The 15947-nt window shown below is 37.9% G+C and overlaps 1 protein-coding gene across 1 annotated transcript; it reads right to left on the reverse strand.

Annotated features, from left to right (window-relative positions):
• Positions 1 to 306: 306 nt before the first annotated feature.
• Positions 307 to 15873, reverse strand: BBS7 (Bardet-Biedl syndrome 7). The gene is made up of 19 exons (XM_057380567.1): positions 15779 to 15873; positions 15529 to 15594; positions 14224 to 14286; positions 13188 to 13363; positions 12395 to 12581; positions 11676 to 11748; positions 10621 to 10737; positions 9711 to 9841; positions 9054 to 9138; positions 7552 to 7654; positions 6795 to 6987; positions 5668 to 5742; positions 4595 to 4660; positions 3960 to 4099; positions 2866 to 3030; positions 2680 to 2789; positions 2467 to 2570; positions 1258 to 1381; positions 307 to 1002 (listed from the first exon to the last, which is right to left on the reverse strand). The coding sequence occupies exons 1-19, from the start codon at positions 15812 to 15814 to the stop codon at positions 869 to 871; spliced, it is 2148 nt and encodes a 715-aa protein (XP_057236550.1). The 5' UTR covers positions 15815 to 15873; the 3' UTR covers positions 307 to 868.
• Positions 15874 to 15947: the final 74 nt, after the last annotated feature.

A 15947-nucleotide genomic window follows, 5' to 3' on the forward strand; every position in this document is an offset into this window, starting at 1 on the left:
GATTAGACAATAAGGAAAAAATTGTCACTGTAGAGTGGAAGAAGTTGCCCGAGGAGATGGTGGAGTCACCATCCCTGGAGTTGTTTAAGAGGTGTCTGGATCTGGTGGTAGATGATGTGGTTTAGGGGTTACAGAGTGATAATGGCAAGTTGATGCTCTCAAGGGTCTCTGCCACCCTTGATGAATCTATGCCTTTTCAATGGAGCTGGTGGTTTTTTAATTGTGGATAGATTTCCGTCTCCACATCCTGCCTCATCTCTTCTAATTTTAAATAGAACTGGGTAATAGGATAGGTGATGTTCTGAAATGAAGCACAGGGATGCTGGAGAAGCACTGAGGAAGTTTAATGCCATCCATTCCCAAACAAACGTGGCTCTAAATRGAGCTGTTGCCAGTCTGGAATTTGTAGTTCTCCCCACTCTATGCACACATCCAGCTACATCAAGTCTGGTGAAATTCTCATACCACAGTCTCAACAGGCAAAACTAAATTAGGTACAGCTTAAACACAATTTAAATTTCTTCCAAATCCATCCAAGTCTCAGGAACCCAGTTTCTTCATCCATTCTTGCAGCTGGGGGACAGGYTGCTCCATGTTGTCTTAAATAGTAGTGAAAACATATTTACCAAAAGGAAATTGGGTATTTACATCTGAGTTTTCTTCAGCTATTAACACTGTACATAGAATTTCTGCATACATATAACATACACAACAGTTTATATGAGATTTAATACTGTATCCTATATAATAAATACAAATAAAACCCAAGAGCTGACAGTACATCAAAAGAGTAAAACTGTTTTTTCTTAAAAAGTGTTCTGAACTTGATATTGAAGTGTTAAATGAAGAAAAATTACTCTGCTTTTTGTCAGGCAGCATCAAAAAAAGCAATCAATCCATCTTGATCACAGCCATCCAGAATTTCCAGAAGGAGAGGAACTTTGGTTTTCACATTGGTGCCTTTAAACTTAAATTTGTCAATGAAGAGATCTGTGATCATACCTGCAAAAGAAAAATTCCAGGAATTAATTTTCCATAGGAGACATCTCTTTAACTTTTAGCTCATGATTATGTTACAACTATTCCAGTTGCTAGAAAACTTTTCTAACTTCACATTTCAAACAATGGTTAAAAAGTCCAAACCATCTTTAACTATGTCCATAAAGACAAGGATCACCTAAGTATAAGCAGCTAACTATTCCAGCCATGTCTCTGGACATTAAGCCCCACTTAAATAAAGCTGAATTATCAACAAACCATAAAGTCTCTCGAGATGGGCAGGCTGTCTCTTGTATTCCTCGAGCAGCTGGTCTGCCTCCTCCAAAATGCTGCGGTATTTTGGGAGCAGGAARTCCACGTTTCCTTCATGAACTTGTAATTCCTCAAAGACAATTTAAAATCGTAAGAACTAACAGCAGGTAAGTACCAAAAGAGCATGGAAATAAGAATAAATTAGGCTTGGGTATGTCAGAAGGAAGTATTTGAAAGAGAAGCCTTTTAAAGACTGGCAAGTGTTATTTTCAGAGGGCCTCATTTTCTCGTCTTTTAATGAAATGCCAGATGTCATTTCCACTTCAGAGACTGGATTCTCAAAATCCTGTGTATTCCAGCTTCCAGCTCTGAGCCACAACAGGATCACACCATACAGACTCAAGCCTTGACCATACCTTCATTTTCAGAATGACTATATTCCTAAACAAGTGTAGCACATGCTGAAATCTGAAGGTAAAAGTAAACTCTGAAAGTATCACTCAGTTTGTGACAGAAAGSAAAAAGTTTTGAAAACCTCTTCTGAAGTGCTAGTCTATCACCAGCCCAATTTGGGATRGTCGATAGTATAGATATTTTTATCTTCTGTTCTAGACAAGAGGTAATTATGTTGTGCACTATGAGTCTGCTGSGACACAGTTTTCATCAATCATTAGATTATTTTATTGCCTGTCAATAAGTTATCATCCAAAAAGGAGTGACAAAAAATGTGTTGACGATTTGCTGTCTAAAAAAAGCCTAAAATCAGCAATATGTAGAAAAGATTAAAAAGCAGACAATTCAGAAATTATGAGGCAGTGGTATGAAGTTCCAAAGCAAAGAAGTTGTATCGGGGGTGGATGATCTAAAAAATTATAAATGCTGGAGGAAAGAGAGACAGACGGAGCTGGAAAATAACAGCCGGCTAGAAGAGAACATTAGATGATAAAGYTGGCTGCCTTTCTACTGTCCAATTTCAGCATCCTCAACATCAGTCACTAGCCCAACATGCTACTCACTAATTATATAGCAAAAAAAAAGGGAATTTTCCTTGAAGAAATATGTCTCCTGGAGACTTATAATATATACTTTAATTTAATTTAAGGAAACAGAAAGGCAACAGATCCGCACATGACACACATGTGACTTGAGCCATGGTTTGGTATCTGACAGTATCATCTCTCCTAAAAATCARACCASAAGAATTCAGATACTTACTCTCAAAGCATCTATTAAATGAACCTTCTTGGCCAGCAGCTGCTGATACTCTAATTTAGGGTGAATCAGCTTTAATGTGTGCCTCACAGATTCTTCATTTACATCTAGCAGCGASGAAAAGAAGAACCCAAACAAGCAAATGAGTACTACATATTCCATTTATGGGAATATCAAATGAACTGAAGGACAAAAAGATAGAGAAGGAATGTTTACCATATGATATGTTGAGATTAATCTTCCTTTTAGTAGCCTCTTTGGAAAGCACATCTTTGAGGATGGATATTGTGGAGATGTTGTCAGACTTAAAATATCCCTCACCTTTTCTACAAAGGAAGAAAAATTTTAAGTGAACAAGCTCAAACACATATGCATTTATTAGATGTAGTAATTGTATTTTACCTGTATGTAGTTTCGAGCTGTGTTCCCAGGAAGGTGTTCTGAAAATAAAAAGTGATGCACTCTCCAGCAGGAGTCTTTTCAGGCACCTCAGGCAAGCAAAACACAACCCAGGAGTGAATTTCAGCAAAACTGAAYTGGCCTTTGAGTATCAATGTATTCATGGGCCTGTGACATTGTGAAATGAAAAGAGAAAAAGGACAGTTAACAGTTAAGAAGGAGGAACACTGCCCTTATGAAAGAAGTTTAGYTGTACATGGTGGCTTCTTTTCAATCAGCACCCTGTAAAAAGTCAGGTCTCTAACTAGGTACAGATACTGCAAGTTACAGCTACTTTTCTGTACTTCAACATACAAAGCTACGTGCACATTCAGGTTTGGTTTCCTACCAGGCATGTCAGATCTGGGAAAAAAAACTAGTTGGAAGTTTTTGATGTCCTGTTTCAAGTTGTTAAACCTGAAATTTAGGACRAAGGTAAATAACTGACAGCAGCAAATATGACTAAGAGAGAGCCTCAATAGCCTCCCGTGCTGTAAACCTCAGACACAGCATTTTTATCAAGAACAAGGCAGAGTGGAGCTCATTTGCACATTGAAACTGTTGGCATCATCCCTTTAGTCTGTCCATTTTGCCTTGGAGGCAATAACTGACGGTGGGCAAAAATCAATTCGAAATTACATAAAATACTAAATTCCTATAACAGAGAGATCAAAGGAAAAAGAGTCCTGGCTCAGTTTTGGGGCCAAATTAGCTGTGAGAAAAAATTTAGAGGAAAAGGGTGGAGCAGAGAATGAGGCTGAAACTGAAAAGACACAGTTAGCAACACCAGAGTGTTTCCTTTCTACCACACCCTCAGCTCTACACATGGGGCTGCACTAACTGAGGGCAGTAAAATCAAAAATAACCCCAAAACATGAATGGCAAGGAACCATTTCATCTGAATTTTCTATTAAGAAACCCATAAAATGGAACTACAGGCTCAAAACTGTGGATTAGGGTTTAGAAATTACACACTTAAATTTACAGAGCAAACGTTTCAGCTGGATTATGCCGTTTTTTCCAAGTGAAAAAAGGCATTGATTTTTCTTGGCAAGTACCTGTCCTGGTCAATAGAATGAGTTCTCTGATGAAGTGAAAGTGGTTTAATTTGATATTGATGAACTTGACAGGTTTTTGGTTGAATTCTTGGAGTTACATATGCCTGAAGTGTCCCGTACTGCCCTTCAATCGATCGAACCTGCGACAGAAAAGAATCCACAGAAAAGAAGGAAAGGGAGAAGATTATTTTACCACTGTTTGGAATTTTGATGAACATTCAGAGTATGTTAAAGGAAGCTTGTGGTATTTCAAGAACATTTTGAGTACTATGTTTATTTAGTAGTGCCACTATAAATAAAGCAAATGAGTTTTAAAACTGAATGGAGCAGTGTCCAGTGAAGTGTTGCTGTATCAGATGAATCARATATTAATCAAATAACACCCACTATCTCATTTTCTGATCAGTTAAAAGAAAAAGCCTCAAAAGTGAGAGTTTTACATAAACACGTATCAGATTAGGAGGCTGCAGTAAAAAAAGAGAAAACCTCATGCCTGTGCTCACATTGAGGGTTTTCCTAATCAGGATTTCCTTCATTATTTCCCCTGGTGGTTGCTGTAAAATGTGTGAATTTGGTAGATTCTTAAAAATCAACTCTAAAACACCCACATGCCTTTAAGTATAACTTGAGTATACCTTAAGTTCAAGTCTTGTAGTATTGGCTTGGCATCTGTAAGTTGCAAGAAGAAAGTTGCTATTTGGCTGTGAAGAAAAAAAAAACAAAACAGGAAAACAATACAAAACARGCCTGTGGATTCACAAAATTTCTACTCATCTGTTTTAACTGTAAGCATATTGCAGTAAAGATTTTGCTACGCTTGCACAGCTATTTGCAGGAGTTAAATACAAAAAAGCAATCCTTGCTTTCTCTGAGTATTTCAATTAGTTTTAATTATGATAGGTTTAAGAAAAAAACCTCTCTCTAAGAAGAATATCCTCTTTAATATCCCTACAAAGATTACACAGACACCTACTTTTCATCTGAAAAATGCATGTTAGCCTGCCCCACTCATCTACAAAATTAGTTCAACATTTAAAACTAAAGCAGGATCAGTAAGAAAATACATCCAAAAAAGCACTAAGTTAATCATCATTAATGGCAAGAAACCTAAAATAAAAAGCTGATTTCCAGGAGCTCCTGGGCAAAACAATGATGTGAAAATTCCGTTTTTGAAACTAAAATAAAGTATTGTTAAAAGAAAAAAGATTTTACAGAAGATTTTCATAAACCCTAAGGTAGTTCCTGGATTTTCCCCCTGGCTCTCAGTGTCAATAGTAATTCTGTAACTATTTAAGTCTGTAATTATATATCTATTAAAAAAGTATGCAAACACASAGCAAAACAGTCACATTCTAAAGAGATTTTTAAGAAATTAACTAAGTAAGAAATATAGGACTCTTCACCTAAGTTACTTGTAAGTAAATGTATGGGATTCGATGAAATGCAGAGAAGAGAGCAATACTGAATGTRTCTCTCAAAACCCCCTCAGGAACAAAAAAAACATTAAGAGAGCAGATATTTTTGCAACTATTTAGGTGCCTTTAACTCCTAATTCTGCAGTATTTGTGCTCTCCACGATCACTAGATGAGTAGTTTAATAGAATGTATTTAAAATCACAGATATATAAATCCAAGCTCTATTTTTACTACACAGTAATAAGAGTTTCCATCACGCCATCTCTACAGACATCACCTCTRTTTCACTCACCTCAGAATCACAGCTGCTAAAGCTAACAACAGCAGAATTTTTATCCACATCCAGCAGGTCTAGTGGGACATCACTCTGCAGAACACACGAGGAAGGGAAAATAAAGAGCTTATGTTCCTGAGCAGCTCCTAGTGTATTTATCCTCTAGCTGTCATCAATCTTTTTAATAAGGGAGAGGCAAGAAGATTGCTTCATCTGAGAGGCAAAAGCCTAACAGACATGCAGCTTACTACTTAATCATGGAGTAACATGATGATCTTTCCCTTATTCTCTTACAGAGTCCTGAACTCCTGAGGGGCTGGCTTACAACTTCAATGTAAAATCTGTAACTGTCTTTCAGACATGAAAGGTAGATTAAATCATTTCATTATTCCCCATTTAGCTATGGAAACATCAGATACAAATAAGCTGTAGCTTAGCATTGCTCTGTAACATCCTTAATAAAAATGGGATTTTTATTAAGAAGTGAAAAATAAAATCCTACAGTTCTTTCCCATTTGTTGTAGCAAACTTGCCTCACAAATTCCTCCCTGTCACGTTTTCCTCCTCATGCATTTCCCAAAGGAAGGTAATTCAATACTGCTACTCATTCTGACTAGCAAAGATGACATTAATTTCAGCTGATATGGTAGGAGGAATAATTAATTAAAGTTGCTGTGATGGGCAGGAATATTTGTCCCCAGCTGCACACAAATCAGATGCTGTTCCACWCTGAAAGTGCACGGGTGGCCCAGAACATTCTAAAATTATTTTTTCTCTGTTAAGCACAGAGGGTACTTAACTGGTGAGTGAGAATGTGCACCTCATTTCAGATTTAATCCGTGTGACATGCAAAAGCAAACACAAAGTTGYAAAGAAACCTTCTGTGACAGCTGCCCATTTGGTCAATTTTGGAAATGTAATATTGCTCTGCTCCATAAAAATCTGTTGTGTTTGTTCCATAACAAGTACTTACAGCAGRTAGCTCAATATTGCAACATTCAACACTTCAGTTCCCTCATGCAACAATTCAGACTTTTAAAAAAACATGCAGTGAACGTGCTGTAACTTGGCTTTTTGTGCTAGAAACTCTCTGAGTGTTTTATTTATGCACCAAGAAAGCCAACAAGAACAGAGMCCCCACTGACCTGCACCAGGACATTATCTATAGCTGTCTGCACCTCCAAGATGAGGCTGTAGCTGGCATCATCCTTGTTCAGTGTGAACTTGTCATTCACACTGAATGCAGGWACTGAGGAAACTGCAGTGCTGGACTGAGAGGACTGCTGGTATTTCTCCCGTTCCTGAAGCACTTTCATCTGCAATTGTTCCAATTCATTCCTAGAAAAGGGAAATCACCCATAATGTCTTTAAAAGAGGCAAATATCAATGCTAGCCTAGAAATTAAGTATATTAAACTTGCAATCATGGKTATCTCCTGTCTTCAATTTTCCAGACAGAAGGGACTGATAACTCCCCTCCCACACACTTAGCAAAGATAAACTATAAACTCTATCATATGAACATGTTTTTTACATGCTCCTTGCCAAAGAGGTTTCTTGAGACACAAGACAAGCAGAGTACAATGCATTTTGAATAATATGGTGGTGACTTCTTTCMTGCCATCATTTAGAAGCTACAGAGCAGCACAGAAAAAGGGAATCTTATCTTGCTGATACTGAGGAAGAAAGACATCATCATGTGAAGGCAAGATAGAAAAATGAGAAATGAGGCTGCTATTCATATCTACTTTGAAAAGGTTTGATACTTCTACTTTGAAAAGATTTGATTCTACTTCTAGATATATTAATGATACAGAAAATCCAGTGAGATAGGAAGGAGRGATGACATTTCAGCTTTTAACATTTCAATTCTTCCATTTAAATTTCTTTCTAGTGGAATTACCTTAAGGATGAAATCTTGCTCTGCATTTCTTGACTTAATTTTAGTTCTTCACCTGATCCACCTTCTCTATGGACAGGTTCTGTAGTCAGTCCTGTCAGCCAGCCTAAACCAATATATGAARTTTATATTCCTTGTAAGCTAAAAAGAAAATTCTACACTCAGCTGTTGTATGTSTGATGTTTGTTCCACATACTGGGCAGTGAGAATTAAGCCTAATTTAATCCTTTTCTGTGGGATTAATCCTAAACACTCTGCATCATTTTTAATGGGTTTCATTCTTAAATTGGAAAATGTTACTTCCTCCTTTTCATTAATTACTTTGAGCAATAAATCCCTCTGTGACAGTTTTTAATTGAGCATTTGGATTTTTTATCACCTCTCTTTTTCTGACAAAACCTTGAATTATTGGCAGCACTATAGCTGAAGAACCAAAGCTGTGCAATGTGTTTGTAGTAAACTGTATGCTGCTCAGTGAGCTTGGAGATTGAATGCTGTTGGTTAAAAAAAAAACCTTATACTTTGCTTATTAAGTAACATTTATTTATAAAATCAAATACTAATTGGTTATATTCTCACATTTCAGGCATATGCAGACTTGAATGGGTGTTTATAGCTCTAGTGAACTGCCAAAATCAGCCTAGTGCACATCCTACCAGGGTTTTCCTTGGAAAGCCCACAGGGAACACAGACTTTCACTTTTTCTCTTCCTTCTTTGATCCATGGATCTTTAGAACATTCCCATTAAAAGAAGCCACAAAGGACTTAGGCTGTAATAGTACTGGCCAATCATACCAAAACTCATATGAGGTCAGGTATGAGAGCCTTTGGATTACKCAAAGACTTTAAAAGAGGTACTTGGAACATCATTATATCTCAGGAACTCACTGAGGATTGCATCTTGCCAAATCATGGGATTTTCATTACAAGAAGTTCCAACAGGTTAAATTTGAGCACTGAAGGTAGGTAAAGATGGAGAATTGGCAATATTTTAGCTCCCAGTAGCTGTCATATGCAGCAGGTTTATCGTGACCTCTGTTAAATTCAGGCCAAGAGCTCAAATCTTATAGGGGAAATACTGAGATGCCTCACATGGGGGAGCTTCACATTCTCTTAAAAGCCAAATCAACCCCATGTAAAGCTCTGTGAAGCTGAAAAGGAATGGAATTATGTAAAAGACAGAAAAACAAAAGAAAAACATTCTTGTCTATCAATATTTTTAATATTAAAAAAAATCATTAAAAATTCCTTCAGACATAATCAGTATTTCATCACAGTAAGGCAGCAGTTTACACCAAAATACAGCCAGTATCTTAAAATATAAAATCCCCATAGCTTAAGTGTAGGAAACATTTTTTTAAAGTGTAAATATTAAATTAGAAGAGATCTTTTCAACAAAATGTTGTTCTGATTCCAATCAGAATAAAAGATTTTAAGGGATGTGATAACTGCTTCACTTTATCCCCTCACCACACACCAGTGATGTGAATTGATGTGAAGCTTACCTGAGTATGTGGCTGCTATAATTTCATCAAAGCCCTCTTTTCCCACACAGCCACCCTGGATTGATGCAATGCTCTCTGACAAAGCCTTCAAATAAACAATCAAGCAGAGGCAAATGTCACTGCACTCTTGTTAGAAGTTTTTAGAGATTCTACACCACATAATAAACACATTAAAAAAAAGTTTAAAGCAAGGTGCTGATAGACAATGTTTTTCCAGCACGAATTAGCCATATGAAGTGAAATGATCACTTGGGATCCAATTACTATTTTAAACAATTGATAATCAAAGTAATTATGCTCATTGAAGTCCTGACAGTTTCCATTTAATAATCTGTAAATCACAGACTACATACAACATTCTCAGTTTTTTCACTGAGAGAGAAGCTCTGTATTAAGTTTCATCCAGGAGTCAAAACTTTAACACACACTCTCTACTCTCTATTTTTATTTTTGCTCAGATCAGGACTACTTCAATTTCTGATTCTTACATGTTTCCATACTGCTCTCAAGTTCATGTTGCCAACATTACAAACCTCATAAATTAAAAACAAACCATGTATTTAAGCAGTAATGATCATGCAAGCTTTAAAATACAGATTGTTTTTTAATTTTTTTTAAATGTTTTTTTCCAGCAGAGTATGAAGGATGTGGACTTACATAATCATGTCGAAGGACAGGATCGTCAGCACTCTCAAAGTTATAGATCTCTATCATTCCATCATCTCGTCCAACGAGTAGTTCCTTAACTCCATCTCCCAGAATGTCAAAACTATCAATACACAGAATGCCTAATGAAGAAGAAAACAAAGCCATTTGCTTCATCTTTATTACTTTATGACACAATTATACACAGGCCACACTCAAGTTACATGGAAAGAGATTCCTGGGCAGCTTTTAAGGTGTTAATAATGAGATTTCTGGATGAGTCCCCTAGAGGGGTGAAGTCCCTCCCCTGTGCTTCAGGTGCAAKGTTAAAGACTAAGGACATACTAGGAAGCATTTAAAGAAAATAATGTGGTGATAACTCTTATAATCAAATAAAAACATATTTATACATTCCATTCCTGATTTTCTCCTTCTCAGTATGGGCTAACAGATGCTGCATAAACCAAGGTTAAAACTGGGAAAATTTTGAGCAGAGGAGACCTATTCAGACAAAACCCCTTATTATGACTCTTCAGAGACCTTAAAACCACTGAMCATCTGATAAATCTGGCAGGTATATTTGCCAAATATACAAACACTTAGAAAAATGATAAACATCTCAAGCAATCATATTTGAGTCAAYGCTGTTTTACAAACACCACTTTAAAAATACTTTCAAAACAAAAGGATGCTAAACTACCGGAAATAATATGAACACAAAGCCCAAAGCAAGACACAGTGATTAGAATTATTGGTAAGAAAATCAGAAGAATGAAAGAGACCTTARTCATATTGCTACCACATAGTGACATTATCACTATATGCCTCCACAGTTATCTATGAATAAGATTTCCTGATTATCCTACTTGTAACAAAGCCTCAGATATGCTGGAAATCTAAACAGAGACACTGAGACACATACCTCCTCTCTTCTTTTCATTTCCAATTTCCCACCTTGGTATTGCCTTGGTACCAGTAATCTGRGTGAGACCCAGTTTCCCATCTGAAGTTCCATACACAATTTCTTCCCCTGAATCACCTAAACAAAAAAACTGAATTAAGAATTGACAAAATTGGGTACACCAATTAAAAAATGTTGTGTAGTTACAGCTCAAGGGAAAACACTAAATAAGTGATGTGCAAGAGAACTGTCAGGCTTCAAACCCCCAAAGAAATCCATGAAAACTGCACCTGTCCTGATTATTTCTTCATGGCTATCACTATTCTGTGTATGGCTGCATCCCTGCACTGGAATTCTGCCTAAAAACCACTAAGAATCCATTTCTATATATTTCAGCAAAGGTGGATGAAATCTAAAGGCCATTCAGTGGACTTTACAGAAGAAAAACAGAGAAATTCATTCAGAACACACATGCAACAGTGAATGTTGTGCCAAAATTTCAGCAATTAAGATTTACTTTTCCAAACCAGCTCTGGAGGTTTGTCACACAATCTTAACTGAAACTAAATTAAGCACCAGATTAACATCCTAAAGCGMTTTCTATGAGGTTAGAGCAGATTAGCAACAAGGATGATCAAACTATTTTAAGTTTGAACYTTCCAGTCTTAGTTTATGTCAGCTCTACTCAATATTCTTATTCATCCATGTATTCCAGTTATGGAAAACCATGAGTAAGAGAAACACAACCTCAAAACTTGGACAAGGCCCCCAAAAGTCCAGTTTGTATTTACACAGTAAGACCCCTTATATCCCACCATTGCTGTAAGAGGCCTTCAATTAAATGTGAATTTAAAACTGTCTGAAACAGTCATATCTATTTATATGTAAACAGTCATATCTATTTATATGTAAACAGTCATGTCTATTTATATGTAAAAAATTACCTCACATAGTCAGCTTTCTGCTGCATTTTGAACATCAGCTTAAAAATCAAGACAAAATAATAAACAAAGCTATAAAATCTTAAAAAATATAGTTAAATAATATTATTATGTGTACATTCAAAATCTTGTTACCCCCATTTCCATTGCTCAGAGCAAGAACAGTAGGTGGTCCAGGAACTTCTACTTCGTACACTAAATCAGATCCCTGAAGACAAAGAGAACTATCCTTAATGAGTTTGAATAAAAATCCCAACCAAGAAAAATAACAAAAAAAGAACCCCAAAACACCACAAACCAAATMAAACTCTCACATGGACATAATTATTATCATAGTAACACATAAGATTTACTCCTATGGGAGAACTTTCTAAGACAAAACCAGGGTGAAGTCTGTAGAAACAGAACATAGGACTCTTGAAATGTGTTGTTATTACAAATGATCCAGGAATTCATCTGGTAATTTAATTTGTTAAACCACTTAGTATCACTCAAACTTGTCATAACAGTAACTTATGAGAGCAAGAATTTCCAAAGTGATAAAGACTTAAGGAAATTAAATGTGTATGTGAGCACTTTTAGTTAGAAGGGACCTATTTATCATCTACTTCCACCCATGAATTCCAAAGCCTGTTTATAGTGGKTCTATTAATCCTCATTTTTTGCAAGTTTATGACAATGATTTTCTTTTAAAAAAACAAAAGAAAAGGAATGCACCAGCARCAACACTGCCAAGCAAGGCACAATACACTGATCCTAATGATGTTCAAGCCATGCTGATATGCTGATTCCCTTAATAATCAGTCCAATTCCACAACATCAATACATAAACATAAACAGAGAAGCATTTTGACCTGTAAAACCCTGAGGACTCTGTCCTGACAGGCGAGCACCGGCGTGATGCATTTCACTTTGTCTACAGGAAGGCAGAGCACATCATTGATTTTATCTCCTGACAGGAAGTAGTGCTGGTCCTTGCAGTCACAGTAGTGGTTATAGATGTAGCTTGCACAGAGAAAGAGATCTGCTCCTGAAATGTACCTGAGGAAAAGAAAACAGTCCCTGTGAAATCTTACTGCAGCAAGAGTCTTTTATAAAAGAGGCTTTTATGCYTTACTATGCTTGCAGCTCCAAGGAATTATGGGGCCATGGAAGCTGTTGCAGCTTTAAAAGTTCCTTGTGAATAAATATTAAAACCATATGGTTTCTGTAGCTCTCACATTTCTAYTTTGTCTTCAGGTAAATCCCTAAGAATATCTTTATGGAAATTTCATTACTGTATTTTTTACGATATTAATTCATCTCAAGCTGATTTATCTGGGGCAATATYTTACAACACAATTCAGTAAGAAAARCAAAAAAAWTGKTCCTTTTCTGCCACAGGAAGGGCATATGGAAAGGATTGTGGCAACACCTTCGCTCTGCACACTGAGATTTTGCACTACTGTGAGTGCCTCCAGACCTCTCCCCATTCCCCCTATAATTTCAATTCCCCATGATATCCCAAATTCCTGCTACAGGTCGCAGCACAAACTGAAGCTGGACTGGCACTTAGTGTCGCCTACACAATATGTTTAAAATCATTTCCCAAAATCATAAATCAACAATCTGTTAGGGCTCTTAAAAATTGCAACATGCCATACATACATAGCTTTGATGCTTTCAGTAAGGTTCGTTTCAAAGGAAAGAAACTGCTTCCCTCTTTTTGTGAAACCTCTGACTTCAGATCCTATAGCCACAAAAATTTTCTCTTGTGGTGTATTAAGAGCTCCTCCCAGCTCCAGTCTTGAGATTTTTTGTCCAGGCAGCGTCTTGAACACTGGCTGTCAACAGAAAAGCAATTTTCATCATCACAATATAATATTTATTACAATCTTTTAATATGAAGTGTAATAAATTTGCTTTACATTAATTTGCTTTACATTAATTTGCTTTACTTTAAATTTGCTTTCTGGCAAAACTAAGATGTGACGGGTTGTACAGAGACAAAAATGATCTGGACATTCATCGTCAGAATCAAAGAGCAATAATGCATTTTAWAAGTAAATAAATATAAAAAGCTTTAAAAGGTAATAGGTTAAGACTTCATTACTTCAGTATTATTTACCCATGGGAATGATGAATACTGTCAGCTCTTTTGTGTTTTGKTTTTTTTTTAAAGAACAACACACACACTCTCTCTTTCTCATATATTGCACTCTTATTCCARAAGTGTACATAGATTTGTGTTGCTATAGAATCCTTATGAGGTAACCATGAACTTCCTGGAGGGGAAAAGAAAACCTATGAAATAAAATAATTTTTTATTGAGCTGGACATACAAAGCAATCAGTCTGTCCAAATCCCTAAGGTGATTTAATGAATCTCTGCAGGCTTTTGTCCCGTCACAGTAACTGTACATGTGAACAGACTTCAGCCCAACTTAACCAAAGTGCAGAAGGTGTGGAAATTACTTTTTTTGTGATGATCCACATTMGTGTCTGAGTCTGAAACTGTGGAGGACCCTGTGTGTGACCAGACTTGACATCAGCATGCCCTCACCACAGTTAGGTATCAGTCCACAGCTCTGCCTAGACACCTTCCACAGKTATCTTATTTACCATGTCAATAAAAAATGGACTTTCAAAGTTCACTGGGAAGAATATTTCAAAAATAAAATTTTAAATGGAACATTTCCACTTACCACAGCTTCCCCCTTTTTTATGCCAAAACACGTAATGACCCCATCCTGATCTCCAACAACCACCTTCAAAAGTAYAATAAATTGTTATTTTTTTATTACATAACTGTGTTTTTAAATAATGCTTTTCCTGTATTCAAAGAATCACGCAATGGTTTGGGTTGGAAGGGGCCCTAAAGGTAATTCAGCTCCCTGCCATGGGCAGGGACACCTCCCATTAGACCAGGTTGCTCCAAGCCCCATCCCACCTGGCCTTGAACACTTCCAGGGATGGGACATCCACAGCTTCCCTGGGGAACCTGTGCCAGTGCCTCAGCACCCTCACTAAGAATTTTTTCCTAATATTTAATCTAAGCCTACTCTCTTTGAAGTTTAAAGCCATTCCCCCTTGTCCTGTCACTACATGCTATTGTAAACAGTCCCTCTATTATAATACTAATGATATTTTCATATACTGAAGGACTCCAAATTCCAGAATACTTAATTAAATATGAGAGTATGCTTTAGAAATCTGTATAAAGTGCTATAGGTAGGACAATGTACAGCAGTTCAAGTACAGGCACTTAAAATCCTTTTCCTACTTCTTGTAAATGCTTTTCCTTTTCCTTGTAAATGCTGGCAACCATGAGGTGAAGGCGTATTTGTGAAGAGTTTATTTTCATACTGAGATTTTATTATTGAAGGAAAAAAAAAGAATTGTTATTTTTATTTAGCTTCTCTAACTAGGCTCCCTTAATTCCAACTTATATTAAGAAAAACTTMAAAATAAGTATTTCGTAATCACAGAATCATCACGGTTGGAAGAGAACTTTAATATCAAATCCAACCATCAAGCTGTCATTATTACTGTAACTCCTAAACCACAGCACCCAGTGYCAGMTMCAGACACCTCTYAGACACCTCCAGGGATKGTGAYTCCTCCACCTCCCTGGGCAGCCCATTGCAATGCCTGACCATCCTAACAGGAAAATATTTTTTCTAATATCAAATCTGAATCTGCTCTGTCTCAGCTTCTGGCCATTTCCTCTAGTCTTACRCCTTAGTAAAACCAAAATAGAGGAATTTGGAAGAACTCCCTTGTGGTTTCAGCAACGCCGTAAGCTACAAAAACTCCTTCCTGGTTCTGAAAGCTTTCCAATCACAAATTCGGTTGTGTTTTTTTTCAGGAGAAAGGCCTTCCAAACCCCAAAAATGCGGTTCCACGGTCTTCCCGTCTGACGTCCTGTATCTAAGGAAACTCCGAAGATGATTAACGATAGGATCGGGTACAGGACAGCAGAGGCAGCGAAGCCTTGCACCAGCCGGTACCTTCTGCGTGGCCTTCTTCCCGGAGGCGGGCAGCAGCCTCATGGTTTTCTGCGCCGTGACTCCCACCTGTGGAAGAGACGCTCCTGAGCGGGGCCCGGCGCACCGGGACGCGCCTCGGCCGATCGCAGGCCCCGCCGTGCGGCCGCCCCTCAGACCCGGGCGGGCCGTGGCTTCTCACCCCGCTGCCGGGGCAGTGCCGGGGCAGTGTCGGGGCAGTGTCGGGGCAGTGTCGGGGCAGTGCCGAGCCCACCTGCAGGTAATCCACGCGTGCCAGGCTGGGCTCCATCGCTCCCGCGGGACGCGCGCTCTTCCCGCGGGCACGGCGCGCCCGCCGCCCGTCACCGCGGCAACCCCCGCCAGGAGCCCGCCTCCCATTGGCTGGGCGGGCGGGGGGCGGGGCTTGGGGCACACGGGCGCTG

This window comes from Malurus melanocephalus, unplaced genomic scaffold (genome assembly GCF_030028575.1).
Source record: "Malurus melanocephalus ecotype Western Australia unplaced genomic scaffold, MMel_1.1 scaffold_460, whole genome shotgun sequence".
Taxonomy (NCBI): domain Eukaryota; kingdom Metazoa; phylum Chordata; class Aves; order Passeriformes; family Maluridae; genus Malurus; species Malurus melanocephalus.